We start from the raw sequence: 27,929 nt of genomic DNA, 5'->3' as shown, positions 1-27,929 counted from the left end.
ATGCATCTGCTTTTTCAAGACTAAGCATTGATCACTTTAAAACACAAGGATCATCATAGGCCATAATGACTTGTATCATTTTACATCGCATTCTAAGAAAGAGCAGAATTCTCACTATGCGCGCGGTACATTTCTAGAATCGCGTAGCGCAAAGTTGGAATTCCTACAATGGCGGCCATTGTTAGAATTCCAACAAAGCGCAGGTCATTTCCGGAAAAGCGCCGATGACGAGATGAGTCGCAACACCTGAACTGTGTTGTTACAGCCCGCCGAAGTTATCAAAAGTGTTTTTGCTTTTTGTAATTCGGTTGGTTTGGTGCGTTATACAATGCATCTGCTTTTTCAAGACTAAGCATTGATCACTTTAAAACACAAGGATCATCATAGGCCATCATGACTTGTATCATTTTACATCGCATTCTAAGAAAGAGCAGAATTCTCACTATGCGCGCGGTACATTCTGATTTCTAGAATCGCGTAGCACAAAGTTGGAATTCCTACAATGGCGGCCATTGTTGGAATTCCAACAAAGCGCAGATCATTTCCGGAAAAGCGCCGATGACGAGATGGGTCGCAACACGCATTTAGAGCGCTTACTTTCCTTTGGTTATTTGATCTCTAAACAGCGCCCTGATCTGCCTCATTTCGTTGGAGATTATCTTAAGAAGAGAAAAACAATCGTGAACCTAGAATATTTCAGTAAAATTCCCGCGGTCTATAAAAAGGTCAGTTTGCGAAAGAGCAGCAAGATATTAATCAACAGTGGATTGCAACACACTTCGTCTGCTATCTAACTTTCGACACTCCCCAGCCTCGCTTTCGGATAGCAACAAGAAATTTGACCAATGAAACGGCCCGACAGTCGTAACTCCGCAGTATGCTGCAGGACGAATAAACAAGTGGGCTCTAATTTGATGCGTCTCCTGCACTGCTAGATTCTCCGGAACTTTTCGTCGTTTTCCATTCTTTCAGGATGGGGTTCGAAGTGTGTGGACCGAACGAGGTCATGGTTGTTTCGGGTAAGCATTGCATTGGTCCTGATTGCAAAAATTCCTGATTCCTGGTCATATATTGCAGTTTTGCGGGTGTAAAATGGCATGGCAGTGCGCAGAAACATGGTCGGGTCACTTGGAATCCAAATGGCATGCAAATAATGTGGGAGACAATGCAACAAGAATTCGGGCTTGGGAAGCGCATCTGCTATATTAACAGCGTTGCTGTTGTTGTTCGATGAATTCTGACCAGTTCGATTGTGGCTCTGATTCGGTTGAAAGAAGGAATGATGAGTTTAGGCAGGCAATATGATGAATATTAAACCTAAGTCTGACATACATGTTCTATGTAGAGACTAGAGATCCCGTGGCTGTGGTCAGTTGCGCAATGCTGCTTATGCACCACTCCTCACTCGAATCACTGTTGCACTCCTCATTGCAGGATTTGCTTTCCCAACAAGCGTTATGAATGTTCAAGCACATTTTTACATTTTTGTAAGACTTGGCACAGACAAAACGCATTGAAGCTATGATTATGAAGCTTGGTGTAGAAGTTCTTGAACTAGACGGGGTCAGGACTCGTAATCGTATTCTACTTTCTAGCCGGTAACAAACAGTAGGACAGTAGGATACTGAGAAAAGGAAGAAACACCTCTCACCTGTCTGCAAAGAGAGAGAAAATGCGAGTGTGTGAATGCATGTGTTCGGATATAGCAAGAAACATACATGTGTCAAGGAAGTCAAGGAAAATGTGACCATCATGATGCACATGCAACACAGACGTGCACATGGATTTATACATGCGCATGCACAATTAGGAATAGGATAAGCTTACATCAGTGATCTAACATTAGATTTTTTTCTATTGAAAACCAATGTTCAAATAAACAAAACAAAAAACTGAGCAATGAGGCACACAGCATTGTCTGTTCTTGTAGTTGTACATATGTATTAGACTTCACTCCCTTCCATGACTTCCAATCTATCCCATGTAAATCTCACACTAACACAGCAATAAAGCCATGTTCGTTGTTCAAATCAAAAAACAGAAACTGAGCAATGACAGTGGCCTGGTGGTAAGACGTCGGCCTCCTAATCGGAAGGTCGTGTGTTCGAATCCCGGTCGCTGCTGCCTGGTGGGTTAAAAGTGGAGATTTTTCCGATCTCCCAGGTCAACTTATGTGCAGACCTGCTAGTGACTTAACCCCTGCAAGCACAAGACCAAGTGCGCACGGAAAAGATCCTGTAATCCATAAGAGTTCGGTGGGTTATAGAAACACGAAAATACCCAGCATGCTTCCCCCGAAATATACAGTGCTGTCCCTTCTGCGCCGAGCGGCTGCATTTCAGGGCTCTCTCATATTTCGTACTGTGCGCCTTGTGGTGAGATACGTGCGCGATATAAATTCTCGTATGATATTGATAATGATGCACACAACATGGTCTGTTCTGTTACATTAGACTTCACTCCCTTCCATGACTTCCACTCCTTTGTAAATCTCACACACACACAACAATAAAGCCATGATGAACAGTTAAAATGAAAGTAACAGAAGTGAGTTATGATTTCAAACAAACATCTTTACAAAACACGACCTAAGGAAGAATTTTCTTAATTTTTGATGAGCTAGGTTTTTGGAGAAAAGTAGTACCGCACATGCACTGGTGCAGTACTTAATTAATTCAATTACTGAGGAAGGAACATGTCATGCTTTCTTTAATTTTTGCTTTTAACTTCTAGTTCTACATTGAATCCAAGTGGACCTTGTGAATGATGAACTCCTATGTCATGTGTGTCTGTGTTGCTTTTTGGAATAAATTGTCACAAATTCTTATTTTCACAGCATAGGTCATGTGCTGGTTATTGATATTATTTTTGCATTTGTTCGTTTCAGGATGCTGCCTGGGACAGTCAGTATTTATCCCAGGTGGTCGGATTTTTGTATGGCCTGGCATACAGAAACTGCAGAGGTAAGACCGCTGTTTCAATTCATTTGCTGTTGGGGCTAGAAAGTAGGATTGTACTATGAAATGTACTTGATGAGAATGTGATGATTAACGATCATGGGACCAAATGAAACTTGATTTGAACATCAGAGATAAAACTGTAAGTTCCCATCAAAAAACCACGACTTCCTGATTTGACAGATTATTGTATTACCGATTTCCTGGATTTTCCCAAATGCAAGGAGGAAAATGGTCAACAGAAATCAACAATGAAAATGTAAGCGTCATGAGTCATCTACACCTTTAAACTAAGCCTGTTTTCCTGATTTTGATGATTCTCAGCTTTCATCCCTGGAAGTGGAAGTTGGAACATTGATTCTTTATCCTGTTTTTCTCTATAAAGAGTAAGAATTGCACTTGCTGATTTAGCGAAGGTATGGGGTTGGGAAGAGGCATTGCAGATCATGAGAAATATGTCAAATGTCATATTATTCATTTTCCCCCCTGATGTTATAGGCTAGTCACTAGCGAGGAGGTGTGTCTGACTCTGAAACACGTGGACAGGAAACGTGTAGATAATTGTTTCCCACAAAACAAGGGTACTAACTTTTTCACAACCCATACAAACGCGACAGATTTATTTCCGATTATCGTCTATTGTACTTGTAGAATTCCTCGGATGACATTTATATATTATATATATATATATATCATTCCCTGATTCATCATTCAGTTCACATGACTTGCACATTTGGTAAATCGATCAATGAATATATATATAAATTCTGCAAAATCAGAAGGATTTTCAGACAGCTGCATGGTGATTTCTTCCTTTGGTAGCGTTTTGTTTACTTTAAGTTATAATATATTATAAACTTGTTTTTTTAATACCCTTTTAGTTTTACACTTACAGGCTAATTTTAATGTCACTGACATTGATAAGTGGCGTAGTTGAAATGATAACACTAATAATAGAACATTCTTCTTTTTCCTCCATTTGTGCTGGCTATTCTCCGCCTTCTTCTATCGTAAAGAATGACCTTGAACACTCTGTCCTTGACAATCGAGAGTCCTCAAGTGTACACTAAACGCGGCGTGGCAATTTATGTCACGGGTATCGCACAAGTAAGTTTCTGTTCCCATGGAGTCTGGGGGCAGTGCTACTGCTAAAAGTGTTCATTGTTCATCTTGTTCCGTTATCAGTGGTGCTTGACTGTGGCTGTAGCAGAAGCTGCCATTTCTTTATTAGCATATCTCGTTGGGTCACTTTCTAATCTTTTTCTGTTTGCTTGGTTTATAAGTAGTTCTGCAGCATTAGTTTGCGTGTGTTATGTTGCTTCTTTTGCTTGCATTTCTATTCTGTTTTCTGATTCTGTTTACACAGTCTGTCACTTGATTTTTTTGTTTCTGCAGAAAGTAGAGTTGGGTCCTAGTCCTAGTCATGATACATTAATTAAACAGTATTTATCGGTCTATAGACTGGTTCTTGGCTGTTTTTCTTTGTAGTAAACTGTAGCCTGCAGCTTCCTTTGTTCTTCTTTGCTGATGTATTCTGAAAACAAGCTCGCAGTCTCATTGAGTCTTTCTTAGGCTTACAAGTATCAGAGTCGGATACATGCAGCTGCAGCCATATTTGTATTTAATCGGATCAGAAGGTTTTTTTGGATCTTTTAACAATCATACTATGTATTGCTTAAGTAATGGTTATTAAAGCAATTTATTATCCCACTGAGTTCAAGCATCAGTAATGTAGTGAGTTCACGGTACATGTATAAGTAAGTTCGTAAATATTTATTTATTATTGTCTGCTTTTGCACAGTACCACATGCTGGAATACAAACTGTGACAGCTAGTGCGTTTTGCCCCCCGCGGGTTAGGGGGAAGAATTTACCCGATGCTCCCCAGCATGTCGTAAGAGGCGACTAACGGATTCTGTTTCTCTTTTTACCCTTGTTTAGTGTTTCTTGTATAGAATATAGTCAATTTTTGTAAAGATTTTAGTCAAGCAGTATGTAAGAAATGTTAAGTCCTTTGTACTGGAAACTTGCATTCTCCCAGTAAGGTAATACATTGTACTACGTTGCAAGCCCCTGGAGCAAATTTTTGATTAGTGCTTTTGTGAACAAGAAACAATTGACAAGTGGCTCTATCCCATCTCCCCCCTTTCCCTGTCGTCGCGATATAACCTTCGTGGTTGAAAACGACGTTAAACACCAAATAAAGAAAGAACAGTGCGTTTTGCCTTCATATTTTAACAACTGGTAGTGGTACAGCCGAACCCTCTTTTTCAGACCTCGAAAAAATCTGAGAAAATAGGTTCTTGAAAAGCAGATCTCGAGTCTTAAATTGGAGGTGCTTTTGCAGAGGTTATAAACACTAAAATAAAAAAGCTAGGTCTTGAACAGAAGGAAGTCTTAAATTGGGGGGAAAAACGGGGTTCCGCTGTCAATGTGATAGACACATTGTGAAAACAAGAGGCGAAGCCATCAAGGCTCACGTAAGAAATCGACAAACAGTAACACACACACACACACACACACACACACACACACACACAGAGAGAAAGAGCATAGGTGAAACTGTGCAAGAAAGCGAGACTCTAGATCTGTCTGTCTGCATGTAGCCTACTTACAGGGACACGACTGCCAACTAGTCTCGGCGCGCTCAAAATAATAATGACCGAGACTTTCAGTACTTCCTTCGCGTGACGTCTAACCCTCTTACGTCATAATGTGACGTCAATGTAATGTGACGTCTTCAAATGTTAGAGTTTCTACCACAGACATACGCACGCACAGACAGACAAAGTTACGATCGCATAGGCTACACTTACGTGAGCCAATAACTCTGTCGGGTTTGTATGGGTTGTGAAAAACCTCTGCCAAAACCTCGGACAAACATCACAAGGGCCAATCACTAGCGAGGGGTGTGTCGGAAACAGTAATCATGCTCCTGTCAACGTGTTTCCGACACACCCCTCGCTAGTGATTATGGCCCCTCCGATGTTTGTCAGAGGTTTTGGCAACGTTAAATTCTTCCACACCCCATACAAACCCGATGGAATTACTTCTGAAAATCGTCTATGTCAGAATAGAGTAAACTAATTTAAATTAATACTAGGATTTGAGCGACAGTATTTTTGGTGGCATTTCTCACTTACAGTATCGGCAAGGAAATTGATCACATTCACCGATTCAGGCAATAACATGCAATGTCCAAGCACACCATTACAGTTTAGAGTCGTTCTACTAGTGTAACTGGGCTTGGTGTAACAGGTACCTTCCAACTCTTAATGTTGGGGATGATGAAATTGACAAAACTGATAATTATCTTACTAATGACACCTACAGTTCTGTATACTTTATTCAAGTTAGACTATATTTGCGGCATACTGAACTTTGTGAATTTTTCAGTGTTCTCTAAGGGAATTTTCTCTTTTCGGTTTTCCTTTTATGTGAAAGTGAGTACACTGTGTGCAAACAGTAATTCATTCCTTGTTTTTTATAATTTTTATCAGTTGAATTTGTCAAAGGTTTTCTGGTTATTGCATGTTTTTTGTTATGTTCTGCTTTTGTTTGATTAGTTAATGGTGAAGCTCAATAAAACAAAAGCACTGTCTAAAGACTCTAATGGCTTCATTGTGTGATCATCATACCTAACCTTTGACAGCAGCAAAGTTTAATCTCACCAGGGTCCGGACGTTCCTGATCGCACAACAGCTCTCCCCTGTTCTATCACTATCACCATTCTAATAATAATAATAATAATATGGGAGATTTATAGAGCACTTTACGTTCTCTAAGCGCTTTACAATGGGAAAAAACATACATATATACAAAGCAAAGCGAAAAAGCATGTGCAGCAGCATTCAGCACACAAGTGAACAACGAAACACTACATCAATACAAGCTGCAAGCATACTAACACAGGCAAAACATTCAAACACCTGATCAAAAAGCCTTTTCCAGCACACTAAAATAATAATTACAAAACAAGCAAAACTACACATACAATGTACAGTAATGTACTGGAGATAATGTAAGTCCTTGATGATTGTACTCTCCCATTATCTATTAACACGCGCAGTTAATTGAGTAAATCTGGAGTAATTATCATGTACACCCCCACCAAATTCCTACCCGGTCCCCCACCACTAACGATTGCTCTATTGAAGCAAATTCGGCTCAGCGGTGCCTCTGTCAGGTGTTAAACCCTTGATGTTACCAAAAAGTGTCCTTCGATTGAATGTGCATGGTCTTTGGCATTTCCTGGTTCAGCACAATGTCCATGATAAATTAGATGATATCCTTCCAGGTTCAGGCAACCCATTAAATCTCCGCAACAAAAACAAAACAAACAGTTCTTCTTTACATGCACAAGTGTGACCCTCCATCACGAAATGAGTCACATTTGCATGATTTTCATATTTTTACATTTTCCTAAAGAGTTTTTTTTATGCTCTATCCAGTGGTGAAAACCGTTTTAGAAAAGAGCGAAAACTGTTTGAGTTATAAGCATGTGACTAAGTTGACCCTCACACTGTTACCAGACACTCCCCGGACTAATATTAAGCCTAGCGCAGAATTGCGCGAGGTGACATGCGACTCATTTCGTGGTGGAGGGTCACAATTTATCTTTCACCAGAGGGGGATAAATTCATATAATTTTACAAGGCCAAATTGCTTTAGCATCTGGGGACATTGCCCCCAGACCCCCACCAGGAGACCAACGCTGCCCCCTAGACCCCCGGCGTTATTTATTTCCTTGAAACTCAATTCTTCCTTGAATGGATTACCTGAGGTTGAAATCCTTTGACTAGTTTAAGTTTTATGATCATGATGGCACACACAAAATGTGCGTATGCAGACAGTTTTGAATTTGATGAGGTTCACCATTGGCTGAGTCTGTTTGGTATTTGTTGTTGTTGGTGTAGTAGGAGCTGTTATTGATTTGTTTTCAGGTTAACCTTAAATACCCTCACCTTGACGATAGAAAGTAACAACGTCTACACACAGTTAGGCGTAGCTGTTTCTGTCACGGGCATTGCACAGGTGAGAAAGGATGTGAACAGTAAAGTATCAGAGTGATTTTCATATTGTTGTTTAAGTATTTCAACTATTTGTATAGATTTATTAAATAGTTATTGGTATAAATTATAATGCTAATACTTTACTTACAGCTAAATCTATTGGCAATTGCTTGTTTAAGGCTATTAGTATTATAATAATGTTGTAGCCTGATATTATAATGCAGAGCTATGTGTATATGGTGCACCAGATAAGATCAGGTTTTCAACATATATCTATTGAGTTTAGATAATTGATGTTTACTGTTAATGTTTGCATGACAAAAAAGAGTCGTGATCATGAAAGTGAAAACGTTCATGGATGTGACACTCACAGTCATATTGGTATTTTAGTATTTAATATGAATGTGTAGTTCATTATTGCACAGGTCATTTACAGGCAAAAGTTTTGCCCATTTTGCAGTAAATATGTATTGTGTTGTTGTTTAACCTAGCTGGCTCCTGTATGTTGCATGGATTAGTTTCTTTTTTAAAGAGATATGGTGTTATGGAAGTACATGTATAAATGTATTTCTTTTGTACATGTTTCTGTTCTGTCAAGAATGTAAATTTAGCAACGTCTTAAAACTCTTGTTCAGATCAGTCAGGCTCAGATCCTGTCCCCAAAGTCATTTCATGGATAAGATAGCGAAATTTTGATTGAAGACGTGTACATGCTTTGACAGCTGAAAGTTATCGATGAGATTTATTCTCATTATATGGTCTCATTCATGTTTTGTGGTGTTTTTGTTGTTGTAATGATCGCCGATTAAAGGGCTCAGAGGTCTTCAAGTCATTAAAGTTCAAGAAATAAGAAGGAGAATGTTTCACACACGTATTAATCTATTATCTTGACTGTGAATATTCAGAATTTCAAACAGAATGAGGCAGAGCGATGTTAAGATATCAAATAACCAAAGGGAAGTAATCGCTCTTAATGCATACGACATGTGTAATAGAGAAGTCGCTTGTTCATTTCAATGCTTGTTATTCTCTCAGGTGCCAGGAGAAAAGGTTCCGTACGACTCTCGCTTACTCTATTACACATGTCGTATGCATTAAGAGCGATTACTTCCCTTTGGTTATTTGATATGTGAATATTCATGTAAGAGGAACTTTTAACATTGGTATGATAATTATGGTATTGGTATAAAGTGTACATTTAACTCATTTACTGTAACTTTCTTGGGGGGGGGGGGGGAGCTGGTACTGGTACACATCAAGATCTAGACATGTATCACTGATTACAGTCTGTCACTTTTCTTGTGTTCAAATCTCACTCAGCTTCATGTCATTCTTATGCTACTGAACAGTATAATTAATTTGTACATGATGACTTTTGATGGAAGTCAGTTTTTATGAGCTCCAAGCATACATTTTCAGAGGTTTTACTGTATGGATGGATCTACTGGAACCGACTTAGTAATACTTTCACTTTTAGACATTGTTTTGTATCCATGTTCTCATGCCTGAATATTAAATGAGATGTCGGCTAACGATATATATTTATAAAAAAGAAGAAAGGTTTGTTGTTAGAACGTTTAATTATTGACATAACAAAATGTTACGTTCACAGTGTAACCCCCCACGGGTTAGGGGGAAGAATTTACCCGATGCTCCAGTGAGCATGTCGTAAGAGGCGACTAATGGATTCTGTTTCTCCTTTTACCCATGTTAAATGTTTCTTGTATAGAATTATAGTCAATTTTTGTAAAGATTTTAGTCAAGCAGTATGTAAGAAATGTTAAGTCCTTTGTACTGGAAACTTGCATTCTCCCAGTAAGGTAATATATTGTACTACGTTGCAAGCCCCTGGAGCAAATTTTTGATTAGTGCTTTTGTGAACAAGAAACAATTGACAAGTGGCTCTATCCCATCTTCCCCCTTACCCTGTCGCGATATAACCCTTCGTGGTTGAAAACGACGTTAAGCACCAAATAAAGAAAGAAAGTTCACAGTGTAAACTTTGAAGTTCAATTTTGTTTTTGGGTTTCTGCTAACAATATATTCATTTCGATGATTCAGGTGAAAATTCAGGGCAGTAACGAAGACATGCTCCAGTCAGCCTGCGAGCTGTTTCTGGGCAAGTCGGAGCGGGAGATCCAGAGTGTGGCCCAGGAAACGCTGGAGGGTCACCAGAGAGCCATCATGGGCAACATGACTGTTGAGGTGAGAAGGAACCCTGGTTCCATGTACAGTGGAACCTCCCTTTTAAGACACCCCGGTTTAAGATTAAGACTCACTCTATTTTAAGACCCTGTTTTCTCAGATTTTCTGTTCATAACCTCTGTAAATGTACATTTTAAGACTCCCTCCACCCCCCGCGGGTTAGGGGGAAGAATTTACTTGATGCTCCCTAGCATGTCGTAAGAGGCGACTAACGGATTCTGTTTCTCTTTTTACCCTTGTTTAGTGTTTCTTGTATAGAATATAGTCAATTTTTGTAAAGATTTTAGTCAAGCAGTATGTAAGAAATGTTAAGTCCTTTGTACTGGAAACTTGCATTCTCCCAGTAAGGTAATATATTGTACTACGTTGCAAGCCCCTGGAGCAAATTTTGATTAGTGCTTTTGTGAACAAGAAACAATTGACAAGTGGCTCTATCCCATCTCCCCCCTTTCCCCGTCGCGATATAACCTTCGTGGTTGAAAACGACGTTAAACACCAAATAAAGAAAGAAAGAAAAGAAAGAAAGTTCATAACCTGTGTAAATGTACCTCCTTTTCAAGACCTCATTTTCTAAGATTTGTGGAGGTCTTAAAAGGGGGTTCCACTGTACCTAAATGCCACTGTAGTGAGAAGGCCCACAATATGGCAGTTTGAGGAAACAACTGACTCAACAGGGGCTGAGGGAGAGTCTTTTCCTCTCATTGCAAAGGTTTATCCTCAATGCCACTGTAGTGAGAATTATGCCCATGGTGTGGCAGTTTGAGGAAAACAACTGACAGTGACACTGAGCCCGTGTTTCTCCAAAGGTTAATACCTGATGCCACTGTAGTGAGAATGCTGACGAGAGCTTTCCGATTCTGAGAGCTATCCATGTTTGTCTGGCATAATGGAGAGTTAGCCGGTCTGCAGACAGCATGTAGGCTTTTATTCCACCACCCCCCTCCCTCCAAGAGCTGCCCCTTTGAGTTTTAACTGGGTTTGCTAAGGGGAATGGGGGAGTTGACAGGGGGCCAGTGCCAGGGTATTGTCCACAGGGCCTTGTTCACACAAAGCTGGGTGGCCCTGACCTACTTCTGATTTGAAGCTGCATCATATTGATCCTGTGGAGGTTGGTGTTATGCAGGCACTTTTTTTGTGGCTAGACTGGTGCTATATTGCTTGGTTCAGAGAACAGTGTGGGCTTCACGCTTCTGGCAGTTGTCATGGCAATTTGCATGTACTGGTGTTCTGAACATGCATAGCTGCTTTGATATAGTATATCCGTGTGAGGAAAGAAGGGGGGTGGGGATTCCACCTTCCACCGGGCATCTCCGGTCCACCGCTAGCATGGCTTGAGTCCTATCTCATTGGCAGGACTCAGGCTGTGCTTGTCGATGGCCAGATGTCTGCTCCAGCCCCACTTTCTTTCGGCGTTCCTCAAGGTTCAGTACTCGGTCCCATCCTTTTCATCATGTACACTAAGCCCCTCTCCACACTGATTCAAAACCATTCTGTTTTAAATCAGTCTTTTGCTGATGACACCCAGCTGTACAAACCCAGTCCCCCTGCAGAGACACATTCCGCCATCCAGACCATTCAGACATGCATCACTGTTATAGGCTTTTTAAACTTTTAGCTGTCAACTTCAGCAGTTTCTTTGAGCAACATCTTCATGAATCAAGAGTCATGGTGACTTGAAAATCCAACCTCGGTCAGAGATCTCTCTGAACTGACTGACATGACTGTGTATGTGAACAGGAAATCTACAAAGACCGCAAGAAATTCCAAAAGACCCTGGAATGAGAGATGCTTTTTGGTTGTAATTAAAGCGCCGATAAGGAGAGAAGAAAATGTGACCCTCCACCACGGAATGAGTCGCATGTCACCTTTGCATGATTTTCATATTTTTACATTTTCCTAAAGCGTTTTTTTATGCTCTATCCAGTGGTGAAAACCGTTTTAGAAAAGAGCGATAACTGTTTGAGTTATAAGCCTGTGACTAAGGTGACCCTCACACTGTTACCAGACACTCCCCGGACTTATATTATTAAGCCTAACGCAGAACCGCGCGGGGTGACATGCGACTCATTTCGTGGTGGAGGGTCACAAATGGGGGACTAAGATCTATTTAACCTGACTGGCATGACTGTGTATGTGATTTACAGGAAATCTACAAAGACCGCAAGAAGTTCTCCAAAGCTGTGTTTGAGGTGGCATCCTCAGACCTGGTCAACATGGGCATCTACGTGGTCAGCTACACGCTCAAGGACATCCGGGATGAGGAGGTCAGTCTTCATCAAAGCTCGTTGAATTAAAATACTTGGTGCTTTTAAGATGATGATGATCCTAAAACTTCTAAGCGCCTCACACAAACATAAATTTATAAATTATTATGTACACAATTCCAAATCAAATAGTATTGCATGGGAATTTTCACCGTGCAAGTATTCACTGCAGTAATATATGGTTACTTTGATAATGCTTGTGGATCCACATGCAGCAGTACGGCTGTTCATGTTATTTCTTAACTGATGTGTAAGTGATATTTCTTAACTGACTGGTTTTTTTTCTTGAAACCAGGTGGGAGGTCTTACAAACTGAAATGCTGCTTAAAGCCACTGAAGCACTAGTAGATCCTTGCAGGCTCTTTTCTGTTAGGTAACACCTGAATCCATACCAACCTTGCCTCCAGTGACGTGTTTTGGACATCTTGAAATCGTTTACATTTTCAGTGATCTAGCAAGAAATGAAAGCATAATTTATTTGAGGGAGAAAAAATTCTCATCATTGTTATTCTTGTTTTCTCAATTCCTGTTTTCAGTATCATTCTGGAAGAGTCAGTAGTTCTTTACCGGTTCTTGCTGCCGTAAATTTGTAAGATAATATGAACTTGGCTAACTAGAATATTGCACCATTATTTTGTTCCTCAAGTAAAAAGGTCACGCTCATGTATATGTCATTTTATTCTAGCTTTCTAATTCTATGCCTTAAAAAGGTTTGAATAAAATGACATGGGTTATATTCATTTTTTAGTTGAGGTGAAAAAAAGTGGCGCATGATATTTTTGGTCAAGTTTAGTTCCAGGTTGTTGAATTGACACTGTGGGGCATAGTAAGTTCAAGACGTCATCTTATATTTGCAGTATTATGCTTTTTGTGTGAACTGATTTTTAGATTCATTGTTTTACAATTGACAGACTTGGGTATTTTGTATTTTTTTGCAGCAGAAGGAAAGTTTGATATACAGCACATTTATTTTTGAAATGATTACAGATTTGAGAGGTTCTTCGGGATACAGTGGAAACCCCCCTTTAAGACTTATAAGACACCCCCCCCCCCCCCCTTCAATTTTAAGAAGTCTTAAGTGCAGGGTTTCACTGTAGTTATTTGATTTTATTTCAAATATTGTATGTCAGTAATGTTATATTTGTAGAGCATGCACTGTTGTTGACGCTGGCCTCTACTGCAAACACTGCAGCAGAACGTGTGTGTAATGTGCTTGTTTTTTTCAGGGTTACTTAAAAGCTTTAGGCCAGAAACGAACGGAAGAAGTAAAGCGAGATGCTAGAATCGGTGAAGCTGAGGCCCATCGAGACGCTGGCATAAAGGTGAAAAAGGACACACATTCAAAAAGTGTCCCATCTGTACCGGTGGTAACAGGGGAATTCTGTAGTCTCTACTACAAGGCATAAGGCGGTACTGTTGATGTCAGTTGCACAGAAAGAGATAGAGAAAAGAAAGAAATTAGGAGGAGAAGACAAATTGTTGCTGGTGATTGCTTAATCTTTTTGCTTGTTCGTCAACAGAATTGTTCAAAACCTTCACAGATGAAAGGATTTTCAAGTTGAACAAATTTATTTGAAACTTTTGAACTTTTTTTTCGTACCTCAGTGGTAGTTCCTGCCCAGGGACAGTGTTCAACTCCCGTGAAAGTTTTGTTTTCAGTTTCGCTAGCAGTAGCAGCTGACACCACCGGCCTCCAACTGTCAACAGTAGCCCCAAAATCTAACCTGGAAAAACTTCATATTCACTCTGTCTTTGTGCTTTTCCCTATGTCTTTTCACCGTGGCATAAACCAGGGCTACCTCAAATCATTGGGAATGAGCAGAACAGCTCAGGTGAAACGAGACGCACGTATTGGTGAGGCAGAAGCAAGACGGGACGCCGGGATCAAGGTAGCATTGGGATTTGAATGTCATCTTTTGTGGTCTTGTGTTTTGTGCGTGACGGCAGTATTTCTCCGTTGGTCCTCCCCCCCACACACACACACACGCACACCCCATGTGATGTAAAACTCTTTATCAAGGTAGCAATGGGATCGATCATTTGAATGTCATCTTTTGTTGTCTTGTATTTCGTGTGTGACAGCAGTATTTCTATATTGCATACCCTGGGTGGCCGAGTGGTAACGCACTTGCGCTCGGAAGCGAGAGGTTGCGAGTTCGACCCTGGGTCAGGGCGTTAGCAATTTTCTCCCCCCTTTCCTAACCTAGGTGGTGGGTTCAAGTGCTAGTCTTTCGGATGAGACGAAAAACCGAGGTCCCTCCGTGTACACTACATTGGGGTGTGCACGTTAAAGATCCCACGATTGACAAAAGGGTCTTTCCTGGCAAAATTGTATAGGCACAGATAAAAATGTCCACCTAAATACCCGTGTGACTTGGAATAATAGGCCGTGAAAAGTAGGATATGCGCCGAAATGGCTGCGATCTGCTGGCCGATGTGAATGCGTGATGTATTGTGTAAAAAAATTCACACGGCATAAATAAATCCCTGCGCCTTGAATATGTGCGCGATATAAATTGCATAAAATAAAAATTTAAAAAAATAAAAAATAGAAATCCCTGCACTTAGAACTGTACCCACGGAATACGCGCGATATAAGCCTCATATTGATTGATTGATTGATTGATTGATTGATACCCCTCCCCACACACACCCCATGTGATGTAATACTCTTTATCGTCCAAGCACCAATGTCGCCTTCAAAGATCATTCCAGGATTTTGTTGTCTGATTCTTCCTGAACTGACAAATATTTTGATAATCAATGAAGACATCCATGAATGAGGAGAGAGTGGGTTTCAAGTTATTGAACATTTCATTTCAACAAGCAGTTGCTTAGAAAGAGGAAAGGATAGCAGAGAGCTTTAAAACAAAAATATCAGACTTTAGTTTAGAAAGTCTATCTTTTCTGCGTTTTTGGATTGATTCTTTTGGATGAGACACTGGGATTTAAAATAAGAAGATGAGATCTTGGGCATAACAGATGCCTGTGTATCTACTATCTGTGGTAGACTCTTGTGTTGTTTGTGTCATTTTTATCGGAACGGTCGTCTGAAAGTGACCAACAATGGGTTGTTGTTGTTGTTGTTGTTGTTGTTGTTGTTGTTGTTGTTGTTGTTGTTGTTGTTGTTGTTGTTGTTGTTGTTGTTGTTGTTGTTGTTGTTGTTGTTGTTTCTGTGTGCCCAAAACTTGATGTGATCGAGAGTTTCTATGCCAAAATTAGCTTGTGTGTGAACAAAGTCCTCAACATTAAGTCCTCTGTATTACATGTTTTCAATGAAACCGCACAGCATCTGAAAAGTTAATGTTGTTATAGTGATAGAATTTGCTACCAAGAGAGGTTGCCCTGTTGTCCTGTTTTCTATCTAATTAGTAACTGCACATTTCATTAATCTTTCCCTTAATACTTTATAATCCTTAGTGATCTAAAAACTATCTTTGTGTTCTCTTCAAAGTTTTCCCAACTTCCTTTGTTTTCTTTTTGTTTTTCTTTTTGACTCACATGCGAAGCAAAAGTGAGTCTATGTACTCACCCGAGTCGTCCGTCCGTCCGTCCGTCCGTCCGGAAAACTTTAACGTTGGATATTTCTTGGACACTATTCAGTCTATCAGTACCAAATTTGGCAAGATGGTGTATGATGACAAGGCCCCAAAAAACATACATAGCATCTTGACCTTGCTTCAAGGTCAAGGTCGCAGGGGCCATAAATGTTGCCTAAAAAACAGCTATTTTTCACATTTTCTCTGAAGTTTTTGAGATTCAATACCTCACCTGTATATGATATATAGGGCAAAGTAAGCCCCATCTTTTGATACCAGTTTGGTTTACCTTGCTTCAAGGTCAAGGTCACAGGAGCTCTTCAAAGTTGGATTGTATACATATTTTGAAGTGACCTTGACCCTGAACTATGGAAGATAACTGTTTCAAACTTAAAAATTATGTGGGGCACATGTTATGCTTTCATCATGAGACACATTTGGTCACATATGATCAAGGTCAAGGTCACTTTGACCCTTATGAAATGTGACCAAAATAAGGTAGTGAACCACTAAAAGTGACCATATCTCATGGTAGAAAGAGCCAATAAGCACCATTGTACTTCCTATGTCTTGAATTAACAGCTTTGTGTTGCATGACCTTGGATGACCTTGACCTTGGGTCAAGGTCACATGTATTTTGGTAGGAAAAATGTGTAAAGCATGTGAGTCGTATGGGCTTTGCCCTTCTTTTTATATTATTGCTCAACATATTTGGTACTATTGGGAACCTTGTTCAGATTTAATCTAATCATTCTTGTAATGTCTTAGCACTTAGTTTACACATATTTCCTGTAGTTGTAACCACTTTCTTTGCCTAATATTTTTTTTAATTCATATTTTTATAACCTTAACATGAAAGAAACTTGCATGTTTTCACAAAAGGTATTTTCAGAGGTGCTAGTTTTCCGGTTTATTCCTGATTTTGGGGCTTAGAAAAAGTGAAACTTGATTTTTAGTGTAGCTCTGGGTTTCAAACCATTCAGCAATGTATGTTCAGGTTAAAGGCTCCCAGGATTTTCAGTTTCAGGTATCGACATAATGTAGCCCTAGCACTAACCACTACCCCCTGTATCTTTGTAGTTAGTATTTCATTGATGAAGATGGAGTAGTGTTCTGTGGATGTAAAGAACGTCTAAATCTTGGCAGTCATTAAGACCTCCCCGTCTTCCTTCCCCCCCCCTCTCTCTCTCTCCCTCTCTCTCTCTCTCTCTCTCTCTCTCTCTCTCTCTCTCTCTCTCTCTCTCTCTCTCTCTCTCTCTCTCTCTCTCTCTCTCTCTCTCTCTCTCTCTCTCTCTCTCTCTCTCTCTCTCTCTCTCTCTCTCTCTCTCGCTCGCACACACGTTCTCTCTCTCGCTCGCACGTTCTCTCCCCCTCTGTCATCGGAGGATTTTCTGTTCAAGATCAGATTGTAAGAAAAGGTCTAGCCTATAAATCTTTATCCTTGTTGATATAAAGTTGAGTTCAGTCCTCTCTCTCTCTCTCTCTCCCTCCCTCTCCCTCTTCCTCACGCGCGCGCGCGACAAGTCTCGCGAGTGGATAACATGTTCATAATCTTTTAGTTATATAAGCATGTTAAGTAATTTACAAGTAACTCAAGAGTAATTACTATTATGAGAATAGGACATGTCCAGCAGCTTTTTTAAGAATATTATGTTTAACTTTTCGGACAATTGTGACTTATAATCAATTCATTTAGTGAGACCAAGAGAACATTTGCTCTTCAGCATCATAAGGTCTTGCTGGGCTTCAGAATCCTTGACTAAATAGTTCGTGAATCAGGAAGAATTATCTGCACTTGTTTTGCTGAAGTGGTGGGGGGGGGGGGGGGGGGGGGTGACCAACAACACAACTAGTGTGCAACTCTTGATTAAAACACTGCTTGACCAGATGTGTAATTGTTACAAAACAGGAAGCTTCAGCGGAAGAGAAGCGCATGCAGGCTCGCTTCCTCAACGACATTGAGATCGCCAAATCTCAGCGTGACTTTGAGGTGAAGAAAGCGGCCTACGACATGGAGGTCCAGACCACAAAGGCCCAGGCCGACCTCGCTTACGACCTGCAGGTGAGAATTTACCTTGTGGTGTGCAAATAAATACTTTGACTTACAAGTTGCATGAATGTTGTAGTGTACTATCAGCAGTTTGCTGGTTTTTTGTTTGCATACTTACAGATGCAGATTTCACGAATTTCTATTTGCTCCGTGTTCTGTGCTGGGGTTTGTTTTTCATTTCACCCTTACTATCTTTCTGTCTCGCACACAAACCCACACACCTAAACACACTCCATATCAACTAAATACATTTATGTTACCTGTTCTCTCTTTCTGTCTCTCTCCCTCTTTCTGTCTCTCTCCCTCTTTCTCGCTCCCTCTTTCTCTCTCTCTCTCTCTCTCTCTCTCTCTCTCTCTCTCTCTCTCTCTCTCTCTCTCTCTCTCTCTCTCTCTCTCTCTCTCTCTCTCTCTCTCTCTCTCTCTCTCTCTCTCTCTCTCTCTCACTCTCTCTTTCTCTCTTGCTTGGTGATAAGTTTTGCTTATACATTTGTTTGCTTGTTCAAATGTTCTTGCAGTTTGTTTGGTTGTTTCATTGTTTTCGTTCTTGCTCTTCGTTTTATGTTTGTGTTGTTGCAAGGACTACCTGTAAGAAAGGACCATATGGACCTAATGCTATAATCTTGATGTAATACATTTTTTTGAGTTCTCGTTCTCTCTCTCACACACACACACACGTACACACACACACACTCTCTTACGCCATTATTATTGTGATTGGTAAACATCGGTGGTTTCCACAACAGGCGGCCAAGACGAAGCAGCGTATCCGTGAGGAACAGATGCAGGTGACGGTCATCGAGCGCTCCCAGGCCATCCAGGTGCAGGAACAGGAAATCATCCGTCGCGAGCGAGAGCTGGACGCTCAGGTCCGCAAACCCGCCGAGGCAGAGAAGTTCCGTCTGGAGAAGCTGGCTGAGGCCAACAAGTAAGTGTGTGATGTTGAGAGGGGTAGGGGGGGTGGTAGTGGAATGGGAGTGTGTGGGTTAAGAGAAAGAAGAAAGAATGTGGGAGTGGGGGGGTGGGTGGTTAGAATAGGTGTGTGTGCGTTAAGCGATAGAATGTGCGTCGTGTTGGGGGTAGAATGGGAGTGTGTGTGGTTTAGCCTAGGCCAACAACCCTATGGATGCTAATAAGGGATAAGAGTGTGTTGGGGGGGGGGGGGGGGGGAGGAAGGTAGGTAGAATGGGTGTGAATGTGTTGAGAGATAGATTGTGTGTGTTCAGCCTAGGGTGGCAACCATATGGTAGCGGACCTGTGGAAGCTTTGTGGAGGACCCCCAACTTTATCTCAAGACCACAACTCTGAGTGTGACAAGCAATTAACAGGAAGAAGAAGAAAACTGTGTTGTGGGAAGGGTGGGTAGAAATAGGAGTGTGTGTATTAAGAGATAGACTGAGGGGGGGGGGGGGGGGGAATGTGTTAAGAGTGTGTGTAGTGTTGGAATAGGGGTTGGGGGTGTTGTGTGTAAGATTGGCGCAGGTGTGTGTGTGTGTGAGAGATAGGAAGAGGGAGAGAGCAGAATAGTGCTTTTCTCGAGCAAACTTGCTGAAGATAAGACCAAGGTTCTGTCTGGAGTATCTTGCTGAGGAAGAAATAATGTCATGAGAGTGTTGAGGTTTACAGTGTCTGAATTGTGCCCTGTGTGTGTTGCAGGACCCGTGTGGTCATGGAGGCTGAGGCTGAGGCAGAAGCCATCCAAGTAAGTTGCAGGGGCATGGCTAGCATTTAGTTTCCACAATGGGCATACAAGACTGGGCAATTTTCTGAGAAGTTAGAGGCAGTATTTGGTGTCACCTTTCTCTCTTCCTCATAGTTTTGCGGCTGTGCCGAAGCGACCGCAATTTTGGGCGATTGTAAAGGAGTTGCTGAGTTTTGCAGACTTGCAACACTAAGCGACATTACTTTACTAAATGACACTTGAGACCAAAGTTATGTCCCTCAAAATAGGTGTGTTCTGTTTCCAAATATTAATATTTGCCCCATCATTTTATTTTTTTAATTTTTAACAGAAGAAAAGTGAGGGACAACACAAAGTGTCCTTGATTGCAAGGTGTCTTTTCATCAAAGGGGCCTAAAATTACAAGTACCACTGAATTTGGTGTTTAACGTACAACCGTTTTAGTTCTGTTATAACTAAATGTACCAAAACATCAACACTCTGACTGCCTGCTGTGGTGAGTTGGAATTTTTTTAACATTAATTTTCTGAACATTTTACTAAATGAATTGATGAAAAATACTCCCACCGTGCACAGAGAACACCCAGGCTGTTTATGTTAGGTATGTGTCCAAGTGGATTGTACTTGTGACAGTGGAAGCATCTTGAGCACCCAGGCTGTTTATGTTAGGTATGTGTCCAAGTGGATTGTACTTGTGGCTCTGACAGTGGAAGCATCTTGAGCACCCAGGCTGTTTATGTTAGGTATGTGTCCAAGTGGGTTGTACTTGTGACAGTGGAAGCATCTTGAGCACCCAGGCTGTTTATGTTAGGTATGTGTCCAAGTGGATTGTACTTGTGGCTCTGACAGTGGAAGCATCTTGAGCACCCAGGCTGTTTATGTTAGGTATGTGTCCAAGTGGGTTGTACTTGTGACAGTGGAAGCATCTTGAGCACCCAGGCTGTTTATGTTAGGTATGTGTCCAAGTGGATTGTACTTGTGGCTCTGACAGTAGAAGCATCTTGAGCACCCAGGCTGTTTATGTTAGGTATGTGTCCAAGTGGATTGTACTTGTGGCTCTGACAGTGGAAGCATCTTGAGCACCCAGGCTGTTTATGTTAGGTATGTGTCCAAGTGGATTGTACTTGTGACAGTGGAAGCATCTTGTGTGCCCAGGTGAAAGGAGAGGCAGAGGCCTTCGCCATCGAGGCCAAGGCCAGAGCAGAGGCCGAACAGATGGCCAAGAAGGCTGACGCCTGGAAGGACTACCAGGATGCCGCCATGATCGACATGGTTCTCGAGACACTCCCCAAGGTAAACACTAACATTGAAAGTACAGGCAATCCAAATCTCCATTTTCGCCAAAGCAAAAAACAAAACAAAAACAAAAAAATAGTGTTTTTCTTTATATACACAATTGTGACCCTCGACCACGGAATGAGCTGCTTGTCACAAATGCATGATTTTTATATTTCTACATTTTCTAAAGGATTTGTTTATGCTCTACCCAGTGGTGAAAACCGTTTTACAAAAGAGCAAACAGAATTTCGAGTTATAACCTGTGAACCGCGGTTCTGAGAAAAACATCCCCAAACAATTTTGACCTTACCCAGACCTTTTTCCTTGTGATAATGTTTAACGTGCTTTTGAAAGGGAAAAAAACCTCGGTCAAAACAAAATGTCATCCAGTAGCATCAACCACCTACATTATTACCCTATGTTTTGTTTTTTAATTGCAGGTTGCAGCAGAAATCGCCCAGCCACTGAGCAACGCCAAGAAGATCACCATGGTGTCCAGCGGCAAGGGTGACATTGGTGCCAGCAAACTGACCAACGAGGTCATGTCCATTATGGAGAAACTGCCCTCCGTGGTGGAGAATCTGACCGGCATCAACATCTCCAAGGTAAGAGAAGAGAGAGAGAGGGTTGTGTTAGTTAGTGTGTTCCAGGGAGAGAGAGAGTTGTGTCTGTGTGTGTGTTTGGTAACTGCATGGTCTGAAATCCTCCTTGTCTAGGCATCGACATCTGCAAGGTAAGAGAGAGAGTTGTGTCTGTGTGTGTGTTTGGTAACTGCATGGTCTGAAATCCTCCTTGTCTAGGCATCGACATCTGCAAGGTAAGAGAGAGAGTTGTGTCTGTGTGTGTTTGGTAACTGCATGGTCTTAAAACCTTCTTGTCTTAGAGGATTTCCTCTAAAGAAAGCCCCGTTTTCTATCTTCTGAAAAACTTGACGTTTGTCTGTTGTACATTCTAAGTTATGCCCAGAATGCACCACGATTGCATTCATTTGATTATATATATTCTTTTTTTGTGTGTGTGGGGGGGGGAGGGGGGAGAAAGGGGGGCCCTAAGCCGTCAGCCCACAATCCCCCACCCTTCCCTAATTTCTTCATTTACCATAGTGCACCATTCCACAAGAACTGTAACTACCAACTCTAGGTATTTCATAGTGCCATACTTCTGTTGGACATTTTGAACCGTACTCGAAATCACAGTAATCACAAGACAGGCATAGATCAGCTTTTTGTGTGTGGAACTGGCTGAACCGTGTATTAGAATGTGCTTATGTAATCTAAGTACAATGTCTTGTCTTTGTCCAAAGCCACAAGCTGTGATGTGTGTTGAATGTGTTGCAGTCCTTGAAGCTTCAGCAACGCAAGTAGAGCGAGCATCACCACAAGTACACGCCTTGTTTATACTTCATCGGACACACCTGACCTGGACCTGTGGTCCGTCAAACTCCACCTTTTTATCGTCATTAATTCTTGTGGATCTTCCTTGTCTAACTGTGTATAGTTAACTCCTTGTACTCTCCGCATCACTCCTGTACAGAAAACTATCAATCGGCTGTTGGTGTGTGTGTGTGTTGTTTGTCTTTTCCTACGCCAAGCATGATTAAGTCTTGACGGGCGCAGTGGCCTGGTGGTAAGACGTCGGCCTCCTAATCGGGAGGTCGTGAGTTCGAATCCTGGTCGCTGCCGCCTGGTGGGTTAAGAGTGGAGATTTTTCCGATCTCCCAGGTCAACTTATGTGCAGACCTGCTTGTGACTTAACCCCCTTCGTGTGTACACGCAAGCACAAGACCAAGTGCGCACGGAAAAGATCCTGTAAGCCATGTCGGAGTTCGGTGGGTTATGGAAACACGAAAATGCCCAGCATGCCGACTCAACGAAAGCGGAGTGAGCTGACTATGCTCTCAGAGTATAGTGTGGGGAACCCAAATGGGCAAACGAGCTCACACGTAACCAGAAAAATTCTGGAACGCTGAAGAAGAAAAGAAGATTAAGTCTTAATTGTGTCAGATCTTTGTACAGGTGCATTGCTGGGTTTGACATGAAGGGCGAAACATGATTTGCTGGGTTAAGAATGAAGGCGATGCATGCGCTTTCAGCAAACTTTTGCTCTCCAAGAGTTTTACGGGTTGATGGTCATGGGAAAGGAATGAGGAATGAACTTAGCCTCATGAGGTACAAAGTACAATGTAGCACATTGATCAAGCGTTTGAGAAGATCAAAAGTTGTTTTATTCCTGCTGTTTCACTGTTTTGAAAAAGGATGAATTTTCTGTTCTGATCAAGTGGACTTTATTTAATATGCATATGTTATGACAGAAATGTTTATCTTTTTGTGTTCTTGTAACAGAAAATTGGACAATCTGTGCATTAATATCCAGCGTTTGTGACCAATCATCATTTATTGTTTTTCAACCATTGGTCAACAAGGAATTTTGTTTACCTCTTCTTCAGAGGTGAGGTTAGGTTCATAGTGAATTATTTTAAATCCATGATGTTTGCGTTTGTTGCATAAGTATTGCTCAGTTATTCACTTGTTGGCCTTTTCTTCAATATTTTGAATACATCTTTTTTGTCCATCATTTTTGTCTCTTTCAGTGTCAAGAAGAAGAAAATCTTGAAATTAGAATATTGAGTAGTTGTAGGTCAGTTTGTTTTTACTATAGTTATGTGCATAATAACAGGAAGAATTTAACTGCATTTGCATTGTAAATATACTACATTAGTGTATACACTCCTGGTTAATTCTGATTAGAATGTTGTTTGAAAATGTTTTCAGTTTTAGAATAAGGAAACATGAGATTACACAGATGAGTTAGATGTTTTAGCCCCCTTTTGTGTTTGATGTTTTAATGTGTTTGGGAAACAGAAACCCTCCAAGCCTTTGTAATTTTTAATCACTGCTTATTTGTTTTTTTAACTTTCTGTCCAGGTAGAGATGGTATTTTGGGCCTCATTTTAGACTGGAAATTAGGCAAGGTTTTACTCAGATTGCTTTTTTTTTAATCTTTTTTTTTTTCATCACACATCTGATTCATTGTCACCGTTATGATTATTGTTGAAGTTGTTGCAGCTGAACCCCCCTTTTAAGATCTCCAAAAATCTGACAAAATCCGGTTAAGAAGGGGGGAGTCTCAAAATGGGGGTTAATAGAAAGATTTCCGCCAGTTATCTCTTTGAGGTTTTGGGTTTTGGGTGCTTACAGAGTACCGGGCCCCTTGCGGGGGCATCAAACATCGAGGTCACAAGCAGGGTCAAGGGGAAGGTCGGCTGGGCGGACAGGAGACTATTTAAAGGGGGTATGAATAGAAAGTATAAGAAAACAAGGTCCTGAAAAGGGGGAGGTCTTAAAAGGGGGGTTTCACTGTATTTCTGATTCAGACACTGATTTTTGTTTAAATTGTTTTATTTGTCCTTGTTTTAACATGTTTTTATTATGAAGAAGAAAAAACCCACACATTTGCTGTGCTTTTGCCAAGATAGTTTAGTTAGATAGGCATATTATTGTACTGTAAGACACAGTGTTTTAAGAAACTTTCCGCCTTGCTGAAATTTTGCGAAAGGAGGAGTTCAGTGTCATTGTTTTGGCAATCTTTATGAAGTTGACTCGTTCAGCGCATTATATTAACATTTATACTTCAATGAACTTTGGCATTTAAAATTGAATTCAAAAATGAAGGTGATCAATGAGTTAGGTAAAAGTACTCGGGATAAACATCCTTGTTAACCTCCGGTTTGATCATTCTTGGGGGAGGAAACAACTACGGTATTGTGGTTCTTCTTTCTGTTTTCAATAATCAGTAATTAATGGGTGATGGGCTTCACATGAATATTGAATTTGTTACCCTTTGTGTTGCTGGAGTGAGAATGGAACCTTTGCTAAAAACTTTAAAGAAAAAAGAAACTGGGGTGGTCATATTCACAGTAGGACTGTTTTTTTTTATCTATGTCAGAATAACAGGATTCACTCTCACAAATCTACGCATGACATGTGCACAACAACAAAATAATGTATCTCTGAAAAAAGTTGTCAAAAAGGAGTGGACACTTTACAGTGACATGGAAAGGCAGTTTTTTTCAACACAGCAGTTAGCAACAGAATTGGTGTGAAGATTCTGAGTCGTAGTTATTCGATTGTGACTTTTAGCTTCCCAACAATTTATGATGCCTGCCCCAAGTAGCTGTGTGCAGGGTTGTTATTGATTAAATAATTCTAAAACAAATGCTGAAAATCAAAAAGTTTTCCAGTGCCTCATTCCGAGAAGCTACCAGTCGCAAGATTTTGAAATGTCCATATTATGTCTTTCTTGAAGTGTGCACACAATCCTAGAATGATCTTCGACAGTTAGAGACGTGTTGGGGGAGAGAAGTCAATGCTCTTTTTAGTTTCTTCGTTTGAGTGAGAAAAAAAACGCGGGCTAGGGGGAGTCCCATATTGGTTGGGACGAGAAAGAATTTACCCGATGCTCCCCAGCATGTCGTAAGAGGCGACTAACGGATTCTGTTTCTCCTTTTACCCTTGTTAAGTGTTTCTTGTATAGAATATAGTCAATTTTTGTTAAGATTTTAGTCAAGCAGTATGTAAGAAATGTTAAGTCCTTTGTACTGGAAACTTGCATTCTCCCAGTAAGGTAATATATTGTACTACGTTGCAAGCCCCTGGAGCAATTTTTTGATTAGTGCTTTTGTGAACAAGAAACAATTGACAAGTGGCTCTATCCCATCTTCTCCCTTTCCCCGTCGCGATATAACCCTTCGTGGTTGAAAACGACTTTAAACACCAAATAAAGAAAGAAAGTTTGAGTGAAACTTTTGGTTTAACTGTTTGAAATATGAAATTACCCTAGAAAGTGTGTGTTTGTTTGTGTACACAGCAGCATGGTCGAGTTTGTTTTTTACTTTTTATTTTATTTTGTATGTGTAATGGGTTAATTTAAAACTTTTCATTGTGTACAATTTCGTATTTTGCTTCTTTTTTTTTTTCATTAGATTATGTTCACTTCGTCAGCAGCATTTTGAGATGAATTGCAATGTTTTTTATCGCTCAACTTAATTTTCTGTGTAGGATAATTGATGAGGTTCATTTTTTTTTGTACAGTTTTATATGACCCCTCCTTTTCTGTTTTGTATGCTTTACATTTGTCGTCTTTTGTATTATTTTGTTATGATATTCATAATTTGCAAAGGGCAGCTCACGAAGGATGGTTGACATCACAATTTTGTTCCAAATGACATCGTGGTTTCTCATGATTTTGAGATCAGCAGTGCGAAGTAAAACATAAAACCCCTTTCCCCGTCGCGATATAACCTTCGTGGTTGAAAACGACGTTAAACACCAAATAAAGAAAAAGACTGACCAATTATCGTCCCAGTCATTGACTGAATACATGTAAGCAGTGTAATACTTACTGCCAGTGTTATTGATGTATCTCCTAGGCCAGGGATTTCCATTTGTTATTAACCTGAACTGAAGAAATAGTCAGTCGTAATGCATGCTGTACAAAGATATTTTGCCTTTTTTAATAATGTCCGATTTGTATTGATCTTCTTGTTATTGTATTTTCTGTACTCGTTTTGTATAAAAACAAATGTCATTTAATTTTACTTGTTTTGTGAATTTATGTGTGAGTGTGTGTTCTGTGTGTGTGTGTTCTGTGTGTGTGTGTGTGTGTGTGTGTGTGTGTGTGTGTGTGTGTGTGTGTGTGTTCTGTGTGTGTGTGTGTGTGTGTGTTCTGTGTGTGTGTGTTCTGTGTGTGTGTGTGTGTGTATGATGATGAGTGCGTGAGCGGACGGACACTCCTCTTAATTTCTAGCAGTCAGTTGAGAAGTTTTAGACGGAAGAAATAAAATCATCTCTCAAGACAACACAGAAACCACAGGGAGAAAGTTAAATTGTGTGTTGTGACCACTGACACACAGAAACAGCAATTTACACTTGCAACACACCTTTTACAGTTAGTTTACTGCAAGTCTGAGTGGACTCATATACCCCTTGCAAAAAAAGCCAGAAAGTGCACGACTGGTCATGGAAGAATTGAAAGCCACATGTTCTTCTTTACAATTTATCTTTTTTTTTTACATTTAAAAAAATAAAGTGTGATTATGAATATCGGGTTTCAAGGTTTGATTTTGAAGGGAGAGTGAAAGAGGGATCACTCCACAGATATGAAATGGGGGGGGGGGGGGGGGGGGGAGAGAACCACTCCTACAAGTTTGGCAGGACATGTACAATGTAGTAGTCATGAGAGCACCCCCAGCCCCCATCCAGTTTCAAGTCCCAGTGGTTCCCTCCCTTTGTGCGCCACGCAGATTTTGTGACGTCAGAGCGCAAGTGCGAGAAAACATGTCCGCCTCGGATTGTGTAGCACTACTAGGCTACGGACGCTGTACCTGTGACAACGCGGCACGCACTGACGTACGTATCTCGCTTACAGCTTCGGATACAATCACGGCTTTTCGCTCTGTACATGGTAGCATATCTATGACCGAAGAATGCTTTTGTTTTAGACTTTTTCAGGCCTTGATCGACGCAGAGAGCGCAAATGGTATAACGTAAACGTGTTTATGCAGCACTGCAAAGTTTATGTTCGATTTCTTTTTCTCGCATATATCGTCTGCAGTTCTTAGATCGCATGTGATTCACGTGTGCTACAGGCATGCTGCACATGTGCTGGAAGAATTGAAATGATTGGGTATAAACGTAGTAACGAAGAAGACGAAGCGGTACGTTGGAAATATGATCGATAAGCGGAGAGAATGAGAGGGTGAGTGAGGTGTATTATGGCAGTGCCAGTTCCATTGTGTTACTACTACACAATGATCAAGTCCATGCTTGTCAGTACCCCTAGCCAGGGTGTCGCTTCTCAATGTTAGGTTGGAATGTGTCCCATTGTATCAGTGTCTGTCAATATATAGTGTACTATCTTATTGGTTTAAGACTGCAAGTGAGTTAATT

The 27,929-nt window shown here is 40.8% G+C and overlaps 2 protein-coding genes across 5 annotated transcripts in view; both read left to right on the top strand.

The window, feature by feature from the left end:
- The first annotated feature begins 878 nt into the window (after positions 1–878).
- LOC138948869 (flotillin-1-like) lies at positions 879–26,573 on the top strand. 3 transcript variants are annotated; one of them, XM_070320502.1, is made up of 12 exons: positions 879–1,019; positions 2,888–2,963; positions 7,900–7,990; positions 10,030–10,173; positions 12,318–12,437; positions 14,231–14,326; positions 17,886–18,038; positions 18,770–18,951; positions 19,680–19,725; positions 20,860–20,997; positions 21,423–21,587; positions 22,320–26,573. In XM_070320502.1, exons 1-12 carry the CDS (start codon positions 974–976, stop codon positions 22,344–22,346), a joined length of 1,284 nt encoding a protein of 427 aa, XP_070176603.1. In that variant the 5' UTR covers positions 879–973; the 3' UTR covers positions 22,347–26,573. The 3 variants fall into 3 exon arrangements, with proteins under 3 accessions (XP_070176603.1, XP_070176606.1, XP_070176604.1); XM_070320505.1 differs by lacking the exon at positions 14,231–14,326 and adding an exon at positions 13,664–13,759; XM_070320503.1 differs by lacking the exon at positions 7,900–7,990 and adding an exon at positions 3,974–4,064.
- A 737-nt stretch (positions 26,574–27,310) lies between these two features.
- LOC138948861 (serine/arginine repetitive matrix protein 2-like) overlaps positions 27,311–27,929 on the top strand; it is a 38,506-nt gene continuing 37,887 nt past the window's right edge. For both annotated transcript variants that reach the window (XM_070320487.1, XM_070320486.1), the window contains exon 1: positions 27,311–27,389. The gene's annotated coding sequence lies outside the window, so the exon portion shown is untranslated. The remainder of the gene's footprint in view (positions 27,390–27,929) is intronic.

The sequence above is a fragment of the Littorina saxatilis genome, linkage group LG15 (assembly GCF_037325665.1).
Source record: "Littorina saxatilis isolate snail1 linkage group LG15, US_GU_Lsax_2.0, whole genome shotgun sequence".
NCBI classification, from domain to species: domain Eukaryota; kingdom Metazoa; phylum Mollusca; class Gastropoda; order Littorinimorpha; family Littorinidae; genus Littorina; species Littorina saxatilis.
The sequence above is the reverse complement of the archived record's forward strand: the minus strand, read 5'-3'. Positions and strand labels throughout refer to the sequence as shown.